The sequence below is a fragment of the Mus caroli genome, chromosome 19 (assembly GCF_900094665.2).
Source record: "Mus caroli chromosome 19, CAROLI_EIJ_v1.1, whole genome shotgun sequence".
NCBI classification, from domain to species: domain Eukaryota; kingdom Metazoa; phylum Chordata; class Mammalia; order Rodentia; family Muridae; genus Mus; species Mus caroli.
The window spans coordinates 25,900,283-25,916,705 of NC_034588.1; the positions used below are offsets into that span (position 1 = coordinate 25,900,283).

Consider the following 16,423-nt stretch of genomic DNA (forward strand, 5'->3'; position numbering starts at 1 on the left):
GATCTCTCTCTCTCTCTCTCTCTCTCTCTCTCTCCCTCTCCCCCTCCCTCTCCCCCTCCCCCTCTCCCTCTCTCCCCTCCACCTCTATAGCTGAGTGGAATGTAGTTTTCTGCTGTGCCTCAGGCTGCTTTCTAGAAGGTAAAGAACAGGCACAGGTTTGTGGGTGATCGCGTTTATGTGGGTGATCGTCAGGTTTACGGGTGATTTTCAGGTTCCTGAGAAAAACAGTGAGCAGAGTCGTGACAGGTACAAGTGTCCACTCTGTTGGTGGCACAGGCAATGGCAAACAGGAAAACTCACTAACAAAGCTGGAAGAGGGATTTCAGCACAAATCCTTAGGAATGCTGGAGGAACACAGCCTCACCTGATTTCTGGCTTCAAGACAGAGGAATAATAAAGAATAGTTAAGGTGAGCTTGCAAGGTGGGAGTTAATGAAGGGATGGCAAAGGAAGATTGTAGAATTATTAGTTTTGATATAATTATTAGTTTTAATTTTAAATTAATTCTTATTTTAGTACCTCATTTTAACTTATTGGTAGTAGTATTTTCTAAAACTTGATATTATAAACTATCATTTTTATAAGTTTTTTTCAGATAATTTTACATTTAAACCAAACAGACTATTCGTGATTTTTAAAACTTTCATTGCCCAGTGCTTTGTTAAACTCACAGGTTAGACCAATTTGGAGGCAGTAAATGTTCCCCGTTAGAGGGAACAGGAAAACCAGGTTATCCTTTCCTATTTCTTACCCCTAAATGTTTGCAAGTTGGAAGTCAAGGACTAGCATACACAGCCAGCTGGGGCACTGGGGAATAGTTAGTCTCCTCCTGAAAGGGTCTTGTGATATCTAAAGAGATATGGCGACGGGGGTTGGGTGGTCAGGGAATACCACAAAAATCATGCCACACAACAGATATCATCCAAGAGATTTATTGGGGAGAGGGGGATGAAAAATGTCTGCCTCTGAGCAAGGATGGAGTGATAGGCTTAGTCGTGATGGTTAGCTTGCACATATGGCAATAGTGGTAATGGTGTTGCCAGGCCATTGATGCTGTCATTGAAGGTGAGGTGGGGGTGGGGCATGAGGGAGCACCTGGTTCTGGAATGTGGGGAAAGGGCTTTTTGGCAGTTCTCAGTATGCCCAACACCTCTCTTATGGAAACAGTCCTCTGCCCATCCCTCCCCCCAACCCCTTCCCGCTGCACATTTCCTCCTATCTCCATACCCTTTTACACTGTTTCTGAAAAGTCGTCTAAGCTTGCCAGGAGATGTGTGCCTTTGGTCAGGCTTATGCCATACTTTGGGGGTCAGCTTTCTCAGCATTCACCCTGAGACCTCCCTCTCCCACTGGTTCTCTGGAATTATTCTGCAAGGTCATAGAAATAATGAAGGTTCTGAAGACCCTGGGTCCCTCCTGTGTGAGCCTGGTGACCAATCCCTCCTGTGTCTTCCCGGGGCTAGCCAGGAACGTTCCTCTGACCCCGGAATGGGGTGGGGTTGTTGGGTTTCCGAGTTATGTGATGTTTCCTCCACCTCTTGAGGTCTAGGGGGGAACAAGTGTTTCTTGTCTTGCCTTGGTGGGCTTCTCATCAGGCTCTCATAAAATTCCTAAACTTGCCTAAGGATTGCCTAGGTCACTGCATAAAGTGAAGACTTAGGCTTTTGAGGAGGGGTGTCAGGAGACACAGCCAAATGCTAATAAATCAAAATATTTTGACCTGCGACAGTCCAATAGATGAATTCGTCTGCTTCCATCTTAGGCTTAAAAAGCAGTTTTATAGTAAAAACAAACTAGGTTTATTCCTGTTTATGATTAAAGGATTGGACTATGCCCCACCTCTAACTTTAAGCACAAATGGTTCTGTACTGCCTCTTCCAGAAATGGCATCTATGTCTTCGTTTCAAAAGGTTATTAAAACTATCTTGCCAACCCTATAGGTGGAACAACATGAACTAACCAGTACCCCGGAGCTCTTGACTCTAGCTGCATATGTATCAAAAGATGACCTAGTCAGTCGGCCATCACTTGAAAGAGAGGCCCATTGGACTTGCAAACTTTATATGCCCCAGTACAGGGGAACGCCAGGGCCAAAAAGTGGGAGTGGGTGGTTAGGGGGGTTGGGGGAAGGGCATGGGGAACTTTTGGGATAGCATTGGAAATGTAAATGAGGAAAATACCTAATTTAAAAAAATCTCACAGGAAAAAAAAAAAGAAAAATAGGAGAACCAATAGATTAAGAGATCAAAGAAAGAAAAAGATAGAGATCAAGAAGTACAACAATAAAAAGAGGAAACAGACATAATACAGAAATAATGATAATAAATGGACTTTTCCCCACTCCAAAAAAAAAAAAAAAACTATCTTGCAACCATGTCTTTGTTTCAAAAGATTATTAAAATGACCACCTTGCAATCCTGTCTTTGTTTCCAAATGTTGTTATGGCTGCCTGTTGCTATGACCACCTCGCTATGACCACCTTGCAATTCTGTCTTTGATTCAGAATGTCTTTATGACTAACTTGCTGTGCTCATGTTCTGCTCCTGTAACCCCACCTCTTTTGCCAGCCAAATCCCCCATTAGGAATTCCCTACCCCAGAGCTATAAAAACCTTGTCTTCCTCACATCCAATTCTGATCTCTTGAACCCTGCTTTTAGGGAGAGACAACCCATGCACATGAAGTTTTAAAAACTTGCTTTAATTAATTGCTTGCTTTAATATATTTGACCATAATGATTTGGTCAGTGGTCTTTCTCCTTGCATCTTTGGGACTAACACCATTTCTCCACATCACTGAAGTGTTAATCCATCTGTATTTGTAGACAGTTTCTTTCCAGGAATTCTTATTCACAGCATTTTTATTTGGGCTGGTACAAGGAAATTTGGGGAGGGGAGAAAAAAGGAAAGTGGGCATTGCAAAGAAGAGGGTCCACTTCCCTTGCTTTTTAATTGCATAGGATGAAAAATTGTAATATTTGGTATGGCAGGCAATGGGATATTGTAAATAATCAGAAGTCTGGATAACTGAATTATCAAAACTCTTGTGTAAGTTGACTTTCTCATAATGTCAAAATGCCTGACGAAAGAACTCAAGGGAGAAAGGGTTTGCTTTAACTCACGGTTTGAAGATACAGTCCCCAGTGGAGCAGAGGTCTTGGTGGTTGAAGGGCTTGCAGCCCAAGTAGAGGTGTGAGGTGTTTGGTCTCATTGTATTCATAGTGAGGAAGCAGAGAGGGGAAATGTGGAGCTGAGCTTACTTCCCTCCTCCTTCTCCTGCCCCATTTGTTCAATATGGGACCTCAGACCCGGCATCCTAGTGAACCTTTCTGGAGAAACCGTCACAGACAAACTGAAAGGCATGTCTTGTATATAATTTTAAATTTAGTCAAGATGACAGTGAAGATTTATTGTCACGGATTTAGTCTGTGGTCTGCATGGACCACTAAGTTTCAAAGCAATGAAAGCAAAGCTTAAGCCACTTGCTATGGCAGGGACACAGGATCAATTGTGACTTGCGGTTCAGAATCGTCTTCCTTGTCAGGAAGACATTGAGATACTATTTAACCCTCAGTGGTGTCAGAAGGAGACCACTTCTGACTCTACAAGTTTACAGAGTTCAAGCCTCTGCTGCAGAGAAACCTATTAGATCATTAACAAAATCATCCTTCTTCTGGAATCAGACTGAGTTAATCTGGTGCTAGACAGTGCAGAGAATTGACTCAGGTGGCTGACTTCTGGCCTTCACATGCACGTGCATATACATGTGCACCCTCACACACATGTGCACCTGCCCACATGCACCCTACACACAAATATCCATACACACCCGATCATAGCCCGAAAATATCCTTTAATGATAGAGCCAGAAAAAAAATGACAGGAGATGACATGTCAGAAAGAATTTAATTGAGGTGTTCGATGTAGTGACAGACAAGAGTGTGTGGGTAGCCACAGTGGTGGATAGGAAAATGAGAACAATCTTACCTGTTGTATATTTGAGTTGGGAAGTTTGAGTGTGAATTTTTGGACTTGCGTTATTTCTAGTGTGTCTTTATTAATATTGATGGCACAATAGTTTTGTTCTTAAGGGCTTGAAAACAAAATAAAAGTTTTATAAACCTTTACATCTGGTTTCTAAGCCAGAATTCCTGTGAGGAGCTTGCAATCATGTGGCCACTCAGATCTTGAGGAGCAAGAAAAGATAAGGAAAAGATGCAGACACACTGTGATATAAGACAAAACAGAAAACTGGCCCTGGATACTTTGTGTTATTGCATATATTGTGTGTTCGTTAGCTTGCAATAATGAAAGCTCCTTCTATGCTTGTCACTAATGTTCCTCTCAGAATAGCTCTGGAAGGACAAACATACACATTATATTAATGCTCAGTGTGATGATATGGCTCAGTAAGTATTCTGTGGTAATTATTTTCCTTTGTCAGTAATGTTTATTTCTAGCTCAAATTAATTTATGTACTAGTGAACTATTATAGGTATGTGCACGCCTGTGTTTAGGGTCTCTTTCCGTCAAATCCTTCCAAAGGAATGCTGTTTTGTTTCTAAGTCTGAGCCCAGTGCAATGCAGCTTCTATTCAGCTTCTATCCCAGGTTAGTTTTGTAACTGTGGAAAGTAGAAGTCCCTGGAATTGGAAGAGGAAGAACAATAGGCTGAGCTGTTGCTGCTGCAAACCCTTACCACCACCACCACCCCTCTTATTTTCTGATCTATCATTAGTCCAGATAATGGACCATGAAGCGTATCTTCTCCTTCAAACTTGAGTCTTCACATTTAAGAATCCTTAGCTGAGGCCTTTCTCCCTGTGTCTATTCTTTGTGGGCTGTGTGTGTGTGTGTGTGTGTGTGTGTTAGCATAAGAGCTGGAGACCGCATGGGAAGGTTTCTTAGAGCTGGCATTCTATGATCTTACTTTAAAGCAAGGAAATCAGGCTCAGGTGAGACCCCGGCCTCCTGGGTAGTAGAAGAGCTCTTTGCAGTCCGCTAATCTAACTGTTGCTCCAGCCTAAGGAAGCCACTAAATTCAGGAAGTTAAAGTTCACAGGTGGTGGAGCTAGAATTTGAGCTTGTTCAACTTCTCTCAGTTTTCTTTCCAATCTACCTCTGGAGCCGCTTAGGGGTTGCCTTGCAGTTGTTTGGGAAGGATTGTTTTTATATACCAAGATTCCTTTTCCATTAAAAGCCCAAAATTTACCCAAAGCAACTTGATTGATGGTTTCTACAAAACAAGTGAACACAGGCAATTCATACCAAGCCAGAAATGAGGATGCCATGCCTTTTAAATTTATTTAAAATATTTTTAATATTTGATATCTTAACTATTCATGAGTCTCTAACACGAATTTTTAACATATGAATTACATTGGACTTAGAATACAGTTCTCTTCTGTTTTATGTAGCAATAAATGATTAAGACCTCCCAAATCGATTAAGACCTCCCAAATCATCAGGCTGTAGTGCATGTTCCTTGCTACCTGCCCCAATGTTCTGAGTTCTTGAATGGAAGACACACACACACACAGCCTTATATTTAATATGTCCTAATCAGCTTAATGACTGGGCCACTCCCAAACCTCTATGTTGTTAACACCTCTCCTCCGATACTCCTGCGTCACTACTTACTAAAATCTCTATTTTATTTTTGTTTTTTTTATTATTTTTTTGGGGGGGGGGGGTTTCGAGACAGGGTTTCTTCTCTGTATAGCCCTGGCTGTATAGCCTGGTCTATTTTATTTTTGTTACCCAGACCCAATCAGGGGTGGGAGACCTTGGGGCTGCTCTTTCGTAGCTCTTACATGATTGGTATTCTGTCTTTTTTTGTTTTGTTTTGTTTTGTTTGTTTTTTTTTGTTGTTGTTTGTTTTTCGAGACAGGGTTTCTCTGGGTAGCCCTGGCCGTCCTGGAACTCACTTTGTAGACCAGGCCGGCCTCGAACTCAGAAATCCGCCTGCCTCTGCCTCCTGAGTGCTGGGATTAAAGGCTTGCGCCACCACCGCCCGGCGGCATTCTGTCTTCGGTAGCCTCTCAAGCCTGGGTCTTTTCCTTTTTCGGCTTGTTCCTTCCTCGGTCCCCTTGTCTGTGAATCCTAAAGTCTGGCCCCTGTCTCCCTGCCCAGCCATTAGCTGCCAGCAACTTTAGCTAGAATTTGGAAAATATGTGCATACTAATATGTACCAAGGCAGCAGATGCAGAAGAATAGAGTTTAGCTAAGGTTATGGATCTTCAAAACACATCTTCTGGGGTTCATCCATGTGGGTGAAGACTGGACGATTGCATCTGAATGCAGCTTGTTCTTATAATTCCCTTTTCATTGCCCTATGGTGACTAACTGGGCCATTTTTTTTTTTTTTTTTGGGTTTTTTGAGACAGGGTTTCTCTGTGTAGCCCTGGCTGTCCTGGCACTCACTTTGTAGACCAGGTTGGCCTCGAACTCAGAAATCCGCCTGCCTCTGCCTCCCGAGTGCTGGGATTAAAGGCGTGCGCCACCACGCCCGGCTTAACTGGGCCATTTGAGTTCCTGAATTTACACATTCAGTGATATCCTCCTTGAATCTCCTGTGATTTAGTCTTTTTTCCCCTCCAACTGACATGTCACTTGTCAAGCTGACACAGGATGAAAGAAATGAGAGTCACCCCGCTCATTTGTCTCTTGATTTTAAACTCGGTACGTGTGTGTTGAGGGAAGAGAAAGAAGAGCAGGTAGATGTTATCTGAAGTATTTGGAACAAGATAATATGAAAATCTTAATATTTTATGAGTCTTAGCAATCAAAGTCGTTGTTAAATTAGACCTCCAAAGAGTGGATGATTTTCACACAGACAGCTTTAGGCAAGATTTCAAAGAATCTATGACATTGCTTGTTTCTTTTCTTCATTTCAGTTATTTATAACTAACCTATGATTTATTTCTGGAGTTTTCCATGCAATATTTTGAGACTGAGATTCATGTAGGTCACGGAAACTTTAGCACACAAGGTAGGGGATCCAGGGCTGCTGGACACACATAAAATCCTTGGATTAATGAGATTAATGAGAGGCCTTCCTAGCCAGAGGATGCATTTAGTTGCCAGGGGAACCAACAAACCTTGTAATTCAAGGCATTCATTCCTAGGGAGGGGAACGGATTGATCAACCAATAGTCAATAATGTAGTCAATCATGTCTGTATAATGAAGCTTAAAAACAAAAGGCTTAGGTTCCAACACTTCCAGAGAAGTGAACAAATTGGGTTTTTGGAAAGCAGTATGCCACAGGGCCAGGAAGTTCTGTACCCTTCTCTCATTCACGGGACTGTGATATCAAGTCCCTGGCTATTCATCCCGGTGCTCTAGAATACCCTTAATGTTTGCTTCAGTTTTGCAATCTGTTTCAGCAAACTAATTGAACCCAAAGAGAGGAGCATAGGAGCCCTGACTTAGAGAAGTTCAGCTGGCGACTCAGGCCACTACCTGGGCTTATGATTGGCACCCAAAGTAGAGCAATTTCATGAGACGCTGTCTACATTTAACCTGGGGGACCTGATTTCTTAATAATGCCCATGTCCTTGTGTTTACATATTTACACAGCTCAGAATATAAGGAAATCAGGGTCAGAAGCTTCATAAATGAACTCTTAAGGCTAGGGAGGTGGCCCAGAAGATAAGTGCATTTATTGCTTTTCCGGAGGACCCGAGTTCAATTCTCAGCACCCACATGGGGCAGCTCACCACAGCCTGTAACTCTGGCTCTAGCTCTTGGAGATCTGCTGCTCTCTTCTGGCCTCTACAGATAACTTCACTGTGTGTGCAACCCTCCCGTCAGCCACCTCCCCCCCCCCCCCCCCCCCCCCCCCCCCCCCCCCCCCCCCCCATGTGCAGAGCAGATACGCACACATAATTAAAAATAAAAATATAATTCTTTTAAAATATACTCTTGATTTGATAGATTTAAGAGTGTCGTTTCTTAGAAGTAACTAGAATAATCAAAAGCATTAGCCAACATCAGTGCTCCAAAACGTGGCACCTGTCAGAGTAAAAGTGACTTTGTTAGATGTGAGGATACACATCTATAGTCTCAGCAGCAAGGCAGGAAGATGGCAGGGTTGAAGCTAGCTGGGATATACAGATAGACCTTGTCTAAAAACAAAGTAAAAGCTATTTCTTCCCATTAAAATGATAAAAACTGCACAAACAGAGATGACCTTATTAATTTTTTTTTTTCGAGACAGGGTTTCTCTGTGTAGTCCTGGCTGTCCTGGAACTCACTCTGTAGACCAGGCTGGCCTCGAACTCAGAAATCCACCTGCCTCTGCCTCCCAAGTGCTAGGATTAAAGGCGTGCGCCACCATGCCCGGCTGACATTATTAAAATTTATCTTTTAAAAGATTTGTTTATTTAGTGTGTGTGTGTGTGTGTGTGTGTGTGTGTGTGTGTGTGTGCGTGCGTGCACGCGCGCGTGTGCTCGCATGCGCATGCACAGTGTCTGAAGAAATGAGATGAAGTCATATCCCTCAAAATTGGAGTTACAGGTAGTTGAGAGGCACTCCTCATGGGTGCTGAGAAGAGAACCTGGGTCCTCTGCAAGAGCAGCAAATGTTCTTAACCACTGAACCATCTCTCCAGCCCCCAAAATTTATTTTATAAGAAAAATGCAAATATAACATGAACGATAAAATACGTTTAGAGTCTCTCCTGTGGGTAAAGTATAAGATGACCTGTGAAAAGTGTTACAGGAACGTACAAAAGAAAATGAGTGTGGGTGAGGACTGCGGATGTGGCTGAGCGTTAGTGCACTTACTGAGCATGCGTGACAACTGCACTTACTGAGCATGCGCGACACCTGGACTTATTGTTCAGCAGTATAGAAGGAAAGGGGTGTGTGTGTGTGTGAGAAAACAGAGGCAAGAAGGGCAAGAGGTCTGACAATGATGAATCTTTTCTTTTCCATGGTAGTCTTTGATGATATGTCGTTATACTAGAGCGAACTGAGGAAGAAATGAAAACAAAATCCTCCATGTGAAGAATATTATTTCTTATACTTTTTAATGTATGCTTCCTATTCATTACCTTTTGGATTCTGTACGTCTAAACTTCTAGGTTTGAGAGGGATGGTCTAAGCAGCTTTTCCTTGCCTTTGAAATTTGCATCCTGCAGTACTTGTCCATTAAATTATGTGCTAGAGAACTGAAAACATTTCCCCTCTCTTCCCCGTTTTTCTTAGGAATTGTCTTAGGAGTCGTGGTTCGAGGACACAGCGAGCTCTCAAATCTGGATAAATTCTACTTTGCTTTTCCTGGGGAAATTCTGATGAGGATGCTGAAGCTGGTCATTTTGCCGCTGATCGTATCCAGCATGATCACAGGTACCTGGTGTTCTCTGATTATTTCAGGAGTGTGTGAGGACCAGGGTTGCTCTTTACTAATTATGGAAAAAATTAAAATGCATTGAATGCATCATATAAGCATGCGTGCACACACACATGCACAGAGCCCTCATTTGCAATGCACATTTCCTTGACTTGAAATGTGGTGGGATTCTCAAAGTGTCATTGCTGCAGTGTGTCGCTGTCTCTCCGGCACTGTTGACCACAGCCCAAACCTACATTTGTCCGACATGTGATGCCTTGTGTGCAAGATGCTGTTTTTAAATGTATTATGAATAAAACTCTATCTAGGGCACAGAAGGGGGAAAATGCATATTTGGCCATGGAAATGTCAGCTTGTGTCCTCCAGGAAAATTCGGTTGTCAATTTTGATCACCTTTTCAGTAGCTGGCTCCTTTGGTTCCCAGCTCCTGCCCTCCTGCTCACTAACCTCTGTGCAGCTACCCTGAGGGTGCCTCTCCTTCTGGCTCCTTACCCACTTCCACTCCTCCACAGAACTCAACATTAGCTACAGACATGCCCTGCAAACCTGCCACGGTGTCAGCTGCCAAGAGCTATGGGCAAGGTTTCACTGGGGTTTGCAACCCACTCTAGAAGACCAGTACTTTAAAATCTGCACTTACACAGTACAGTTAGATTTGGATTTTTTTTTTTTTTTTTTTTTTTTTTGCCTTCAAACATTATATTGCAGAGTTCCTTCAAACAGCAACAAACATTCTTATGTGGATATTAAACTTGTTGTTTAATGCCAAGTATGTGGAGTTGGTATGCAGCTGTGTGCTTTCTGGGCTTTTTTTACACGGATTTAATTCTGGCACTTGGTAAAATGTGGCATGATGATGTTTCTCACTAGTGTTATGGGCTTGAAAGGGGAAGGTTTTATGTAACTATCCAATTAGGAGTCTTGACATGTCCTCCTTCCAGAACCCTCTTCTACACTGCTATGGCAAAGGCTCAGTCTGTTGAGTCCTGATATTAGAGGTGGGGATAGGGGTGTCAGGATTTGCTGTCTTCATCATTTTCTGAAAAGCTGTCACGTTTGCCTATTCTCAAGAGCCAAAATCCAGTCAGACCAGAGCCCCCGGGACCATTCTTCTTAAGTGGTCTTGGTATTCTTGGTTTATTAGAAACCTATAGAGAACATCTAATTACTTTTATTTATGAGTTTAATTATGTTTAAAATTACCATTTTCTTTTAAGCCTAATAGCCTGAGGGGTGGGAGAACTGAAGAACTATCATTTGTCTCATATAATGCTTGCTTATTCAAATTATTGAAAGCATTTAAAGTTTGGCAGAGTTCTTATAAATATCCATATTTCCAGCATTAAAAAAATCAAAGCTGCAAACACTGGGCTTCTGTTTCCCCACATCGTGTCCTGGAGCAAGAGACAGCTATTCAATTTAGCTGGCATGAATGCATTTGAGGACACCAAAGCCACCAACATTCTGCCTGGTCCCTGTAAGCACTGCACATAGAACTTAGAATTTTCTCCCTATCAAATATTGTTCTCTTTTAGACAATATAAAGCCTTGGGCTTCTCTCTCAGCAAACATATTCACATTTCTCTCTCTCTCTCTCTCTCTCTCTCTCTCTCTCTCTGTGTGTGTGTGTGTGTGTGTGTGTGTGTTTGTGTGTGTGTAGAGACAGAGAGAGAGAGAGAGAGAAAATACTTTGCATGCATCTATAAAAGCTTATAAGCCATGCGATGTATGACATAGTTTGATTCTTTTGGTTTATGGGGAAAATTAAAAAAATCAGGAGCTGAAAAGATGGCTCAGCAGTTAAGAGCACTGGCTGCTCTTCCAAAGGTCCTGAGTTCAATTCCCAGCAACCACATGGTGGCTCACAACCATCTGTAATGAGATCAGAAGAAGCCCTCTTCTGGTGTGTCTGAAGACAGTAATCGTGTACTCATATACATAAAAAAATAAATAAATCTTAAAAATCTAATCCAGAATAAACAGCAGATCCAAAGTTCATATAGTAAGCCAAGGTTTAGAAGACAGGTAAAATATATGTATGAATATACTACTTCTAGAATAGTGTTTGGACAGTATCATTCTTGGCAGTAAATAACTCATCAGTTATATGAAGTCTGGAAATTTTTGTGTGTAGGTTGGCCTTGCAAATTATGTAGGGAAATAATTTATAGCTCTTGGATTCCATCAGTAACCCCGCTCTGTCTCAACTGTATTCCATAGCTCTGGCCTGTATCTATCCACTTTGCCTTCACCAACAGCCAGGAGCAAACACACTATTCAATCTTTTGATGTGAAACAATGATGTGTCAAAGATTTGAGGGACAGGAGCAAAAGCAGGCCTGAGAGTCCATGCCACGCTTGTGTTTCTAATTGTCAAGTCAGTGGGGAGAGTGTTTGCAGGAAGGCGGGGGAAGCAGACCCATTCTTCTCCTTACCATATCAACTTAGAGACACTCTGGGTGGCAGCAGGGAACATGTTCTGACATTTCCATCTGGTAGTTCTTGACAGACTATATTCATAGAGACCTGTGTCAGACTCAGGTATAAGACATTTATAATGATGATAACAGTGTGAATACATGTTACACATACAAAGTAGCATGCTGCAACTGTTAAAGGCCTGTTGGATACATATGTGAATGCTGTGAGAATGTTCCCAGTTTGACACAGAACAGAAGAATGAAACAAATCATGCAACACAAAAGACATTGTTACAGCCCTGACTCCATTACATTGTGTTTGCCCACAACTCAAAGATTAACAGTCTTTCCAGGAGAATAGAAATAAAACTCCGACCCATTGTGCTCTCTTCAGGGTTTTTTGAGGGGAATGTGTAGTGTTTTTGAGATGTTTCTTTGTCTTGCTTTGTATTTTCTGTTGTTTAAGAAGGAACCAGAGCTTGGACGGGCTCTTCTCTGTGTGCTTTAGGCTTTGCCTCTGCTGTTCCCTGCTTCCTTTCCTGCCCCAGGTCTTTTCCCTGACAGAGCAATGTTACTTTTACCCTGGCATGCCAGTCCTTCTTATACAAGCACTGTATGCATCCTAAGGCAATACCCTAAACCATCCCTGGTGGAGGAACACACACACACACACACACACACACACACACACACACACACACACAGAGGGAGGGGTGGACAGGGAAACAGGAGGTAGTGTCAGGGCAGCTGGGAGTTTGGAGTGGGCTTAAACCAGTTCTCTGGGAATATTGGAACCCATTGGAACATGGAAGAATCGCTAAGACTCAAACCCCAGGCTAATAGAGTGAGCCTCCTGCAGGAAAAACAACAGCCAAACCAAACCAAACTAAAATGTAATCTGCCATCAAAGTATCCGAGGAATGAAAATGCATATTTTATAGCTGCTTTTCTTTTCTTCTTTCTTTCTTTCTTTCTTTCTTTCTTTCTTTCTTTCTTCCTTTCTTTTTGACATCAAGCATCCTTCTTGGTGATGTGTGGTTAGGAAAGCATACTTAATAGGGAAGTTTGAATTTAGACTTGATATTAAATTGTAGTCAAGAGGTGACGATGATACACAGGTATGTACACAAAATGCCCTTATCTTCTAAATGTATATGGAACTATGTAGAGATGAACTGACATATTATCTCAAATTTGCCTTAGAATGGAAGAGGGAGCCATGGTATAGTGACTGAATTTTTCAAGACTGGGGGGCAGAGAAAGTAGAAAGTTTCACCATGATTTAACATCCTGAAGGAAGAGTACCTTCCTGCCATGGTGAAAATGTGTGCTTATGCCCTTTGAAAGTTTCAGTTTGTAAGCCAAATTCTATCAAACCAGCAGAAAAATTGGGGGAGAAACGAACCTGCCGGAGAACTTGTGGCTCTGGGAAAACTCAGGAGCAGGTCCACACGACTCACAGTTTTTATCTGGGTTGCGTCTCTTCAATACATTAAGTCTGATGGCTGGAGCCTCCCCCCACAAGCACAAGAAAATATCAGCTTTTTCCATCCCACTCTGAGATTCCAAGGCACAGCTGCCTGGATGTTCCTAGCTGCCACCCAGGTTGTAGCTGTGCTCCATTAGGCTCAGCTGTGCCCCCTGCTGGCTGCTATGGCTGCCACCACACACTGATCCTAATAAAGCTCCCCCTTCACTCCTCCATCCAATCACGGGGCTCAACAGTTCTCCATAGCTTGGATAAGGGCAGAGTGTTGCCAAGGACCAGTATCCAGCCACTCCCAAAAAGGGCTTTTTAGTGTCTGTGCTCCTCAATGGGGCTCCCCACTTCTTGGCCAGCCTGCCTCCAAGATAGTGAAACTGCTGCCTCCATGTGAGAGCGTTCCAACATGGCACACCTCAGCCTAACACACAACTCCTGATTCAAAGAAGGAAAGACTTCATCACCTCACAGACTTCCTGTCCTGGGAAGTGTGTCCTCTTCCTGTAATCTGTGTCACTGGAGACCATCCACCTTAGAGAAGGCCTCCTTTGTCACCTTGAAGGGTTGGTCACTGTGAGCCCCGTCAAAGTACTTAACATGAGTACCTTCTGGGTTGTTGGATATCCAGCCAGTGGATCCTGGAGAATGTTCAGCCCAGTGTGGATTGGATTGATGTTGGCTTCTGTGATTGTTTCTTCCTCCAGATCAGGGAGAAGATCCTTTCCTGCAAATGCCAGCTGCACACAAGAGTATACATACATGGCAAGCCAGGAAACATCCCCAGCAAATGGCTCAAGGCACTCCCAAGTTCATGCCAAGCCAAGAAAACAGTCTTCTCCCCGCCCCTCCCTCCCTTTCCTCCCCCAGGCCACCGTGTGTGAATTCCAGGACTGAGTTCATTTCCTGAGCAAGACCTATCACCAAACACTAGACATCAATACAAGCTGCCTGCCCTTCATTTGTCAAAGAACAGCAGTGCCAGAATAGCACTGGCTGAGAGATGGGGTGTGAATCTGTTGTGAGATTCTCCAGGTTACATTGACTTGGACCTCAGAGAATTTCAAAAATATTGCCACATATTATAAAGTGATCATTACTCTAACTTCTACATTAGGACTGCACAATGTTTCTGGTTTGGCCCACACCATGAGAAGAAACCTCTCCTTTCCCATTACTCTTTAACCAGGAAAAAAAAAAAAAAAAGAAGAAGGCCTATATGACCCTATATGGCCTTACGACAGGTGTAGAAACTCAAGCCTGTAACCCCAGCACGTGGGAGGAGAGGCAGGAGGATCAGAAATTTAAGGCCAGCCTTGGCCACATAGTAACATCTTAATTTGGAAGCTAATTTGGGCTACATAAGACCCTGTATAAAGAAAGAACTGCTAATGTCTTGAAAAATGCTGTAATGTGGAAAGGATGGAAGAGAACACAGCAGACCAGGCTGAAGGATCTGAGGAACCCCACTGGCTACACTGACTCTTTGTAAACCTGATACATCAGGTTGTTTTGTCTGGAGAAGGCATCCTTTTTAATATACAAGCTTTGTTATTTAAAAAAAAAAAAACTTAAAAATGAAAAGGCATTTTTCACCCGCCAAAACTAACCAGACTCAAAGTCTACATTCTTATAAGACTTTCCATATTCATTTACTCATGGTCTGCTATATTCTAGAAACAATCTTATATCCAGTGGAAAGAATCATGCCAGGCACATCTCTCAGACAAGATTTGCTCAGTTTTAATCTCCAAAGGTGTATTATAACCTCAAGTGCATGAAACCTAACGAGAAAACAAACACACACTTGTAAGAGGGTGGATTCCAGCCATCCCTGTTCACGGAACCGAGGCCTCCCAGTAACCAGGTCTGGGTGTTCCCACGCTGACAAGAAGATTTGAAGGTGCGTGTGCCACTTAGTTGTACAACTTGGTATTCACTAGACGCCTCTGCTGGTAACCCCAGGTGGCTGAGAGCTTAAGTGAGAACATCAGATGGAAAGCAAACCTGTGAGCTTTCCCTGGAACTTCAGGAGTGTATTCCACTCAGCTTTTTAATGAAATCACTATTTCAAGATGATTTAGAGACTGAAAGTGTCCCGAGCTATTGTTCTCGCCAGCAAGAACACACACGACCAGATTCTTCTGCAGCAAAAGCTTTTATTGCTTCTTCAGGAGGGAAGACCCAGAACCCGGAAAATGGTGCTGCTTATATAGCCCTCAGTGTGGCGTGTCAGCACCTGATTTGTTGCTCGCCCATCACCTCATTACTACACCCCGAAATGGGCAGTGACTTGGCGTGAATTCACTCTTGCACCTGCGCACAAGGCTTGTTTACTAGTTGGGCACAGTGGAAGCCAGCGCCATCTTGTAATGGCGATTGCTCATGGCACGGCTCTCCACATGAAAGGAAGCCCTGTGTTGGAGAAGGCAAAGGTGTAGACCAACACACTAAAGTCCATGAATAACACCCAGAGCCGCTAGGCTCTCCCTGCATTTTAAATGTCCCCCTCTCCCTCTCCCACCCTTGGTTGGGAACTCGGCAATGAGCCTGGGCAGCTTTAAAAAGATGAGCTAAACCTCTCAGAGATCAAGGATGTAGCTTTGAAGAGAGGATTTATTCTATTAGTTTGAGTCCCATAGTGCTTTTCTCACAAGGAAAGGGGCATATCCTCTAAAAGCCATAGCCCTTCTGTAGGCATGCCACTTGTACAGTGACAGAATAGCAAGTGACAGATAAATGTCCCCACTTCAGTCTCTTCCTAAGACACTGAGCCCCAGAGTATCAAGCACAAGTAAGCAGGCCGTCTGTGCTAGGAGGATTCAGAGCTGTGTAAGTTTGACTATAAGAAACCCCTGCAAAGGAGAGTATAATACTGCAGAGAGTCTCTCCAATGTTCTAAAATTATGGACCAAGAAGACCACTGACTCATTCTGTTTTCAGCTGGCCAGGCCCTGTGCTACATCCACAATATATAAAGTTAAGGCCTAGCCTAATGAAAAAGAAGTTATCGAAGTGCTTTGTGGGAATAAGGCAGTATAAGAAGGAATCTTGAGGGAAGGCTAGGAATCAAGAGAGAAGAGAAGGGAATTCCATATGGAAGGGAATGAAAGAAGCAATAGTTACTCAGGATAGAAAGAAGTAAGTCTTCAACTAGAGTTCTAGAAGC

The 16,423-nt window shown here is 43.0% G+C and overlaps 1 protein-coding gene across 1 annotated transcript in view; it reads left to right on the top strand.

Moving 5' to 3' along the window:
- Slc1a1 (solute carrier family 1 member 1) overlaps positions 1–16,423 on the top strand; it is a 79,343-nt gene that overhangs the window by 35,883 nt on the left and 27,037 nt on the right. Inside the window, exon 2 of the mRNA XM_021151606.2 lies at positions 9,210–9,350. Coding sequence (XP_021007265.1) covers positions 9,210–9,350 — 141 coding nt within the window. The remainder of the gene's footprint in view (positions 1–9,209; positions 9,351–16,423) is intronic.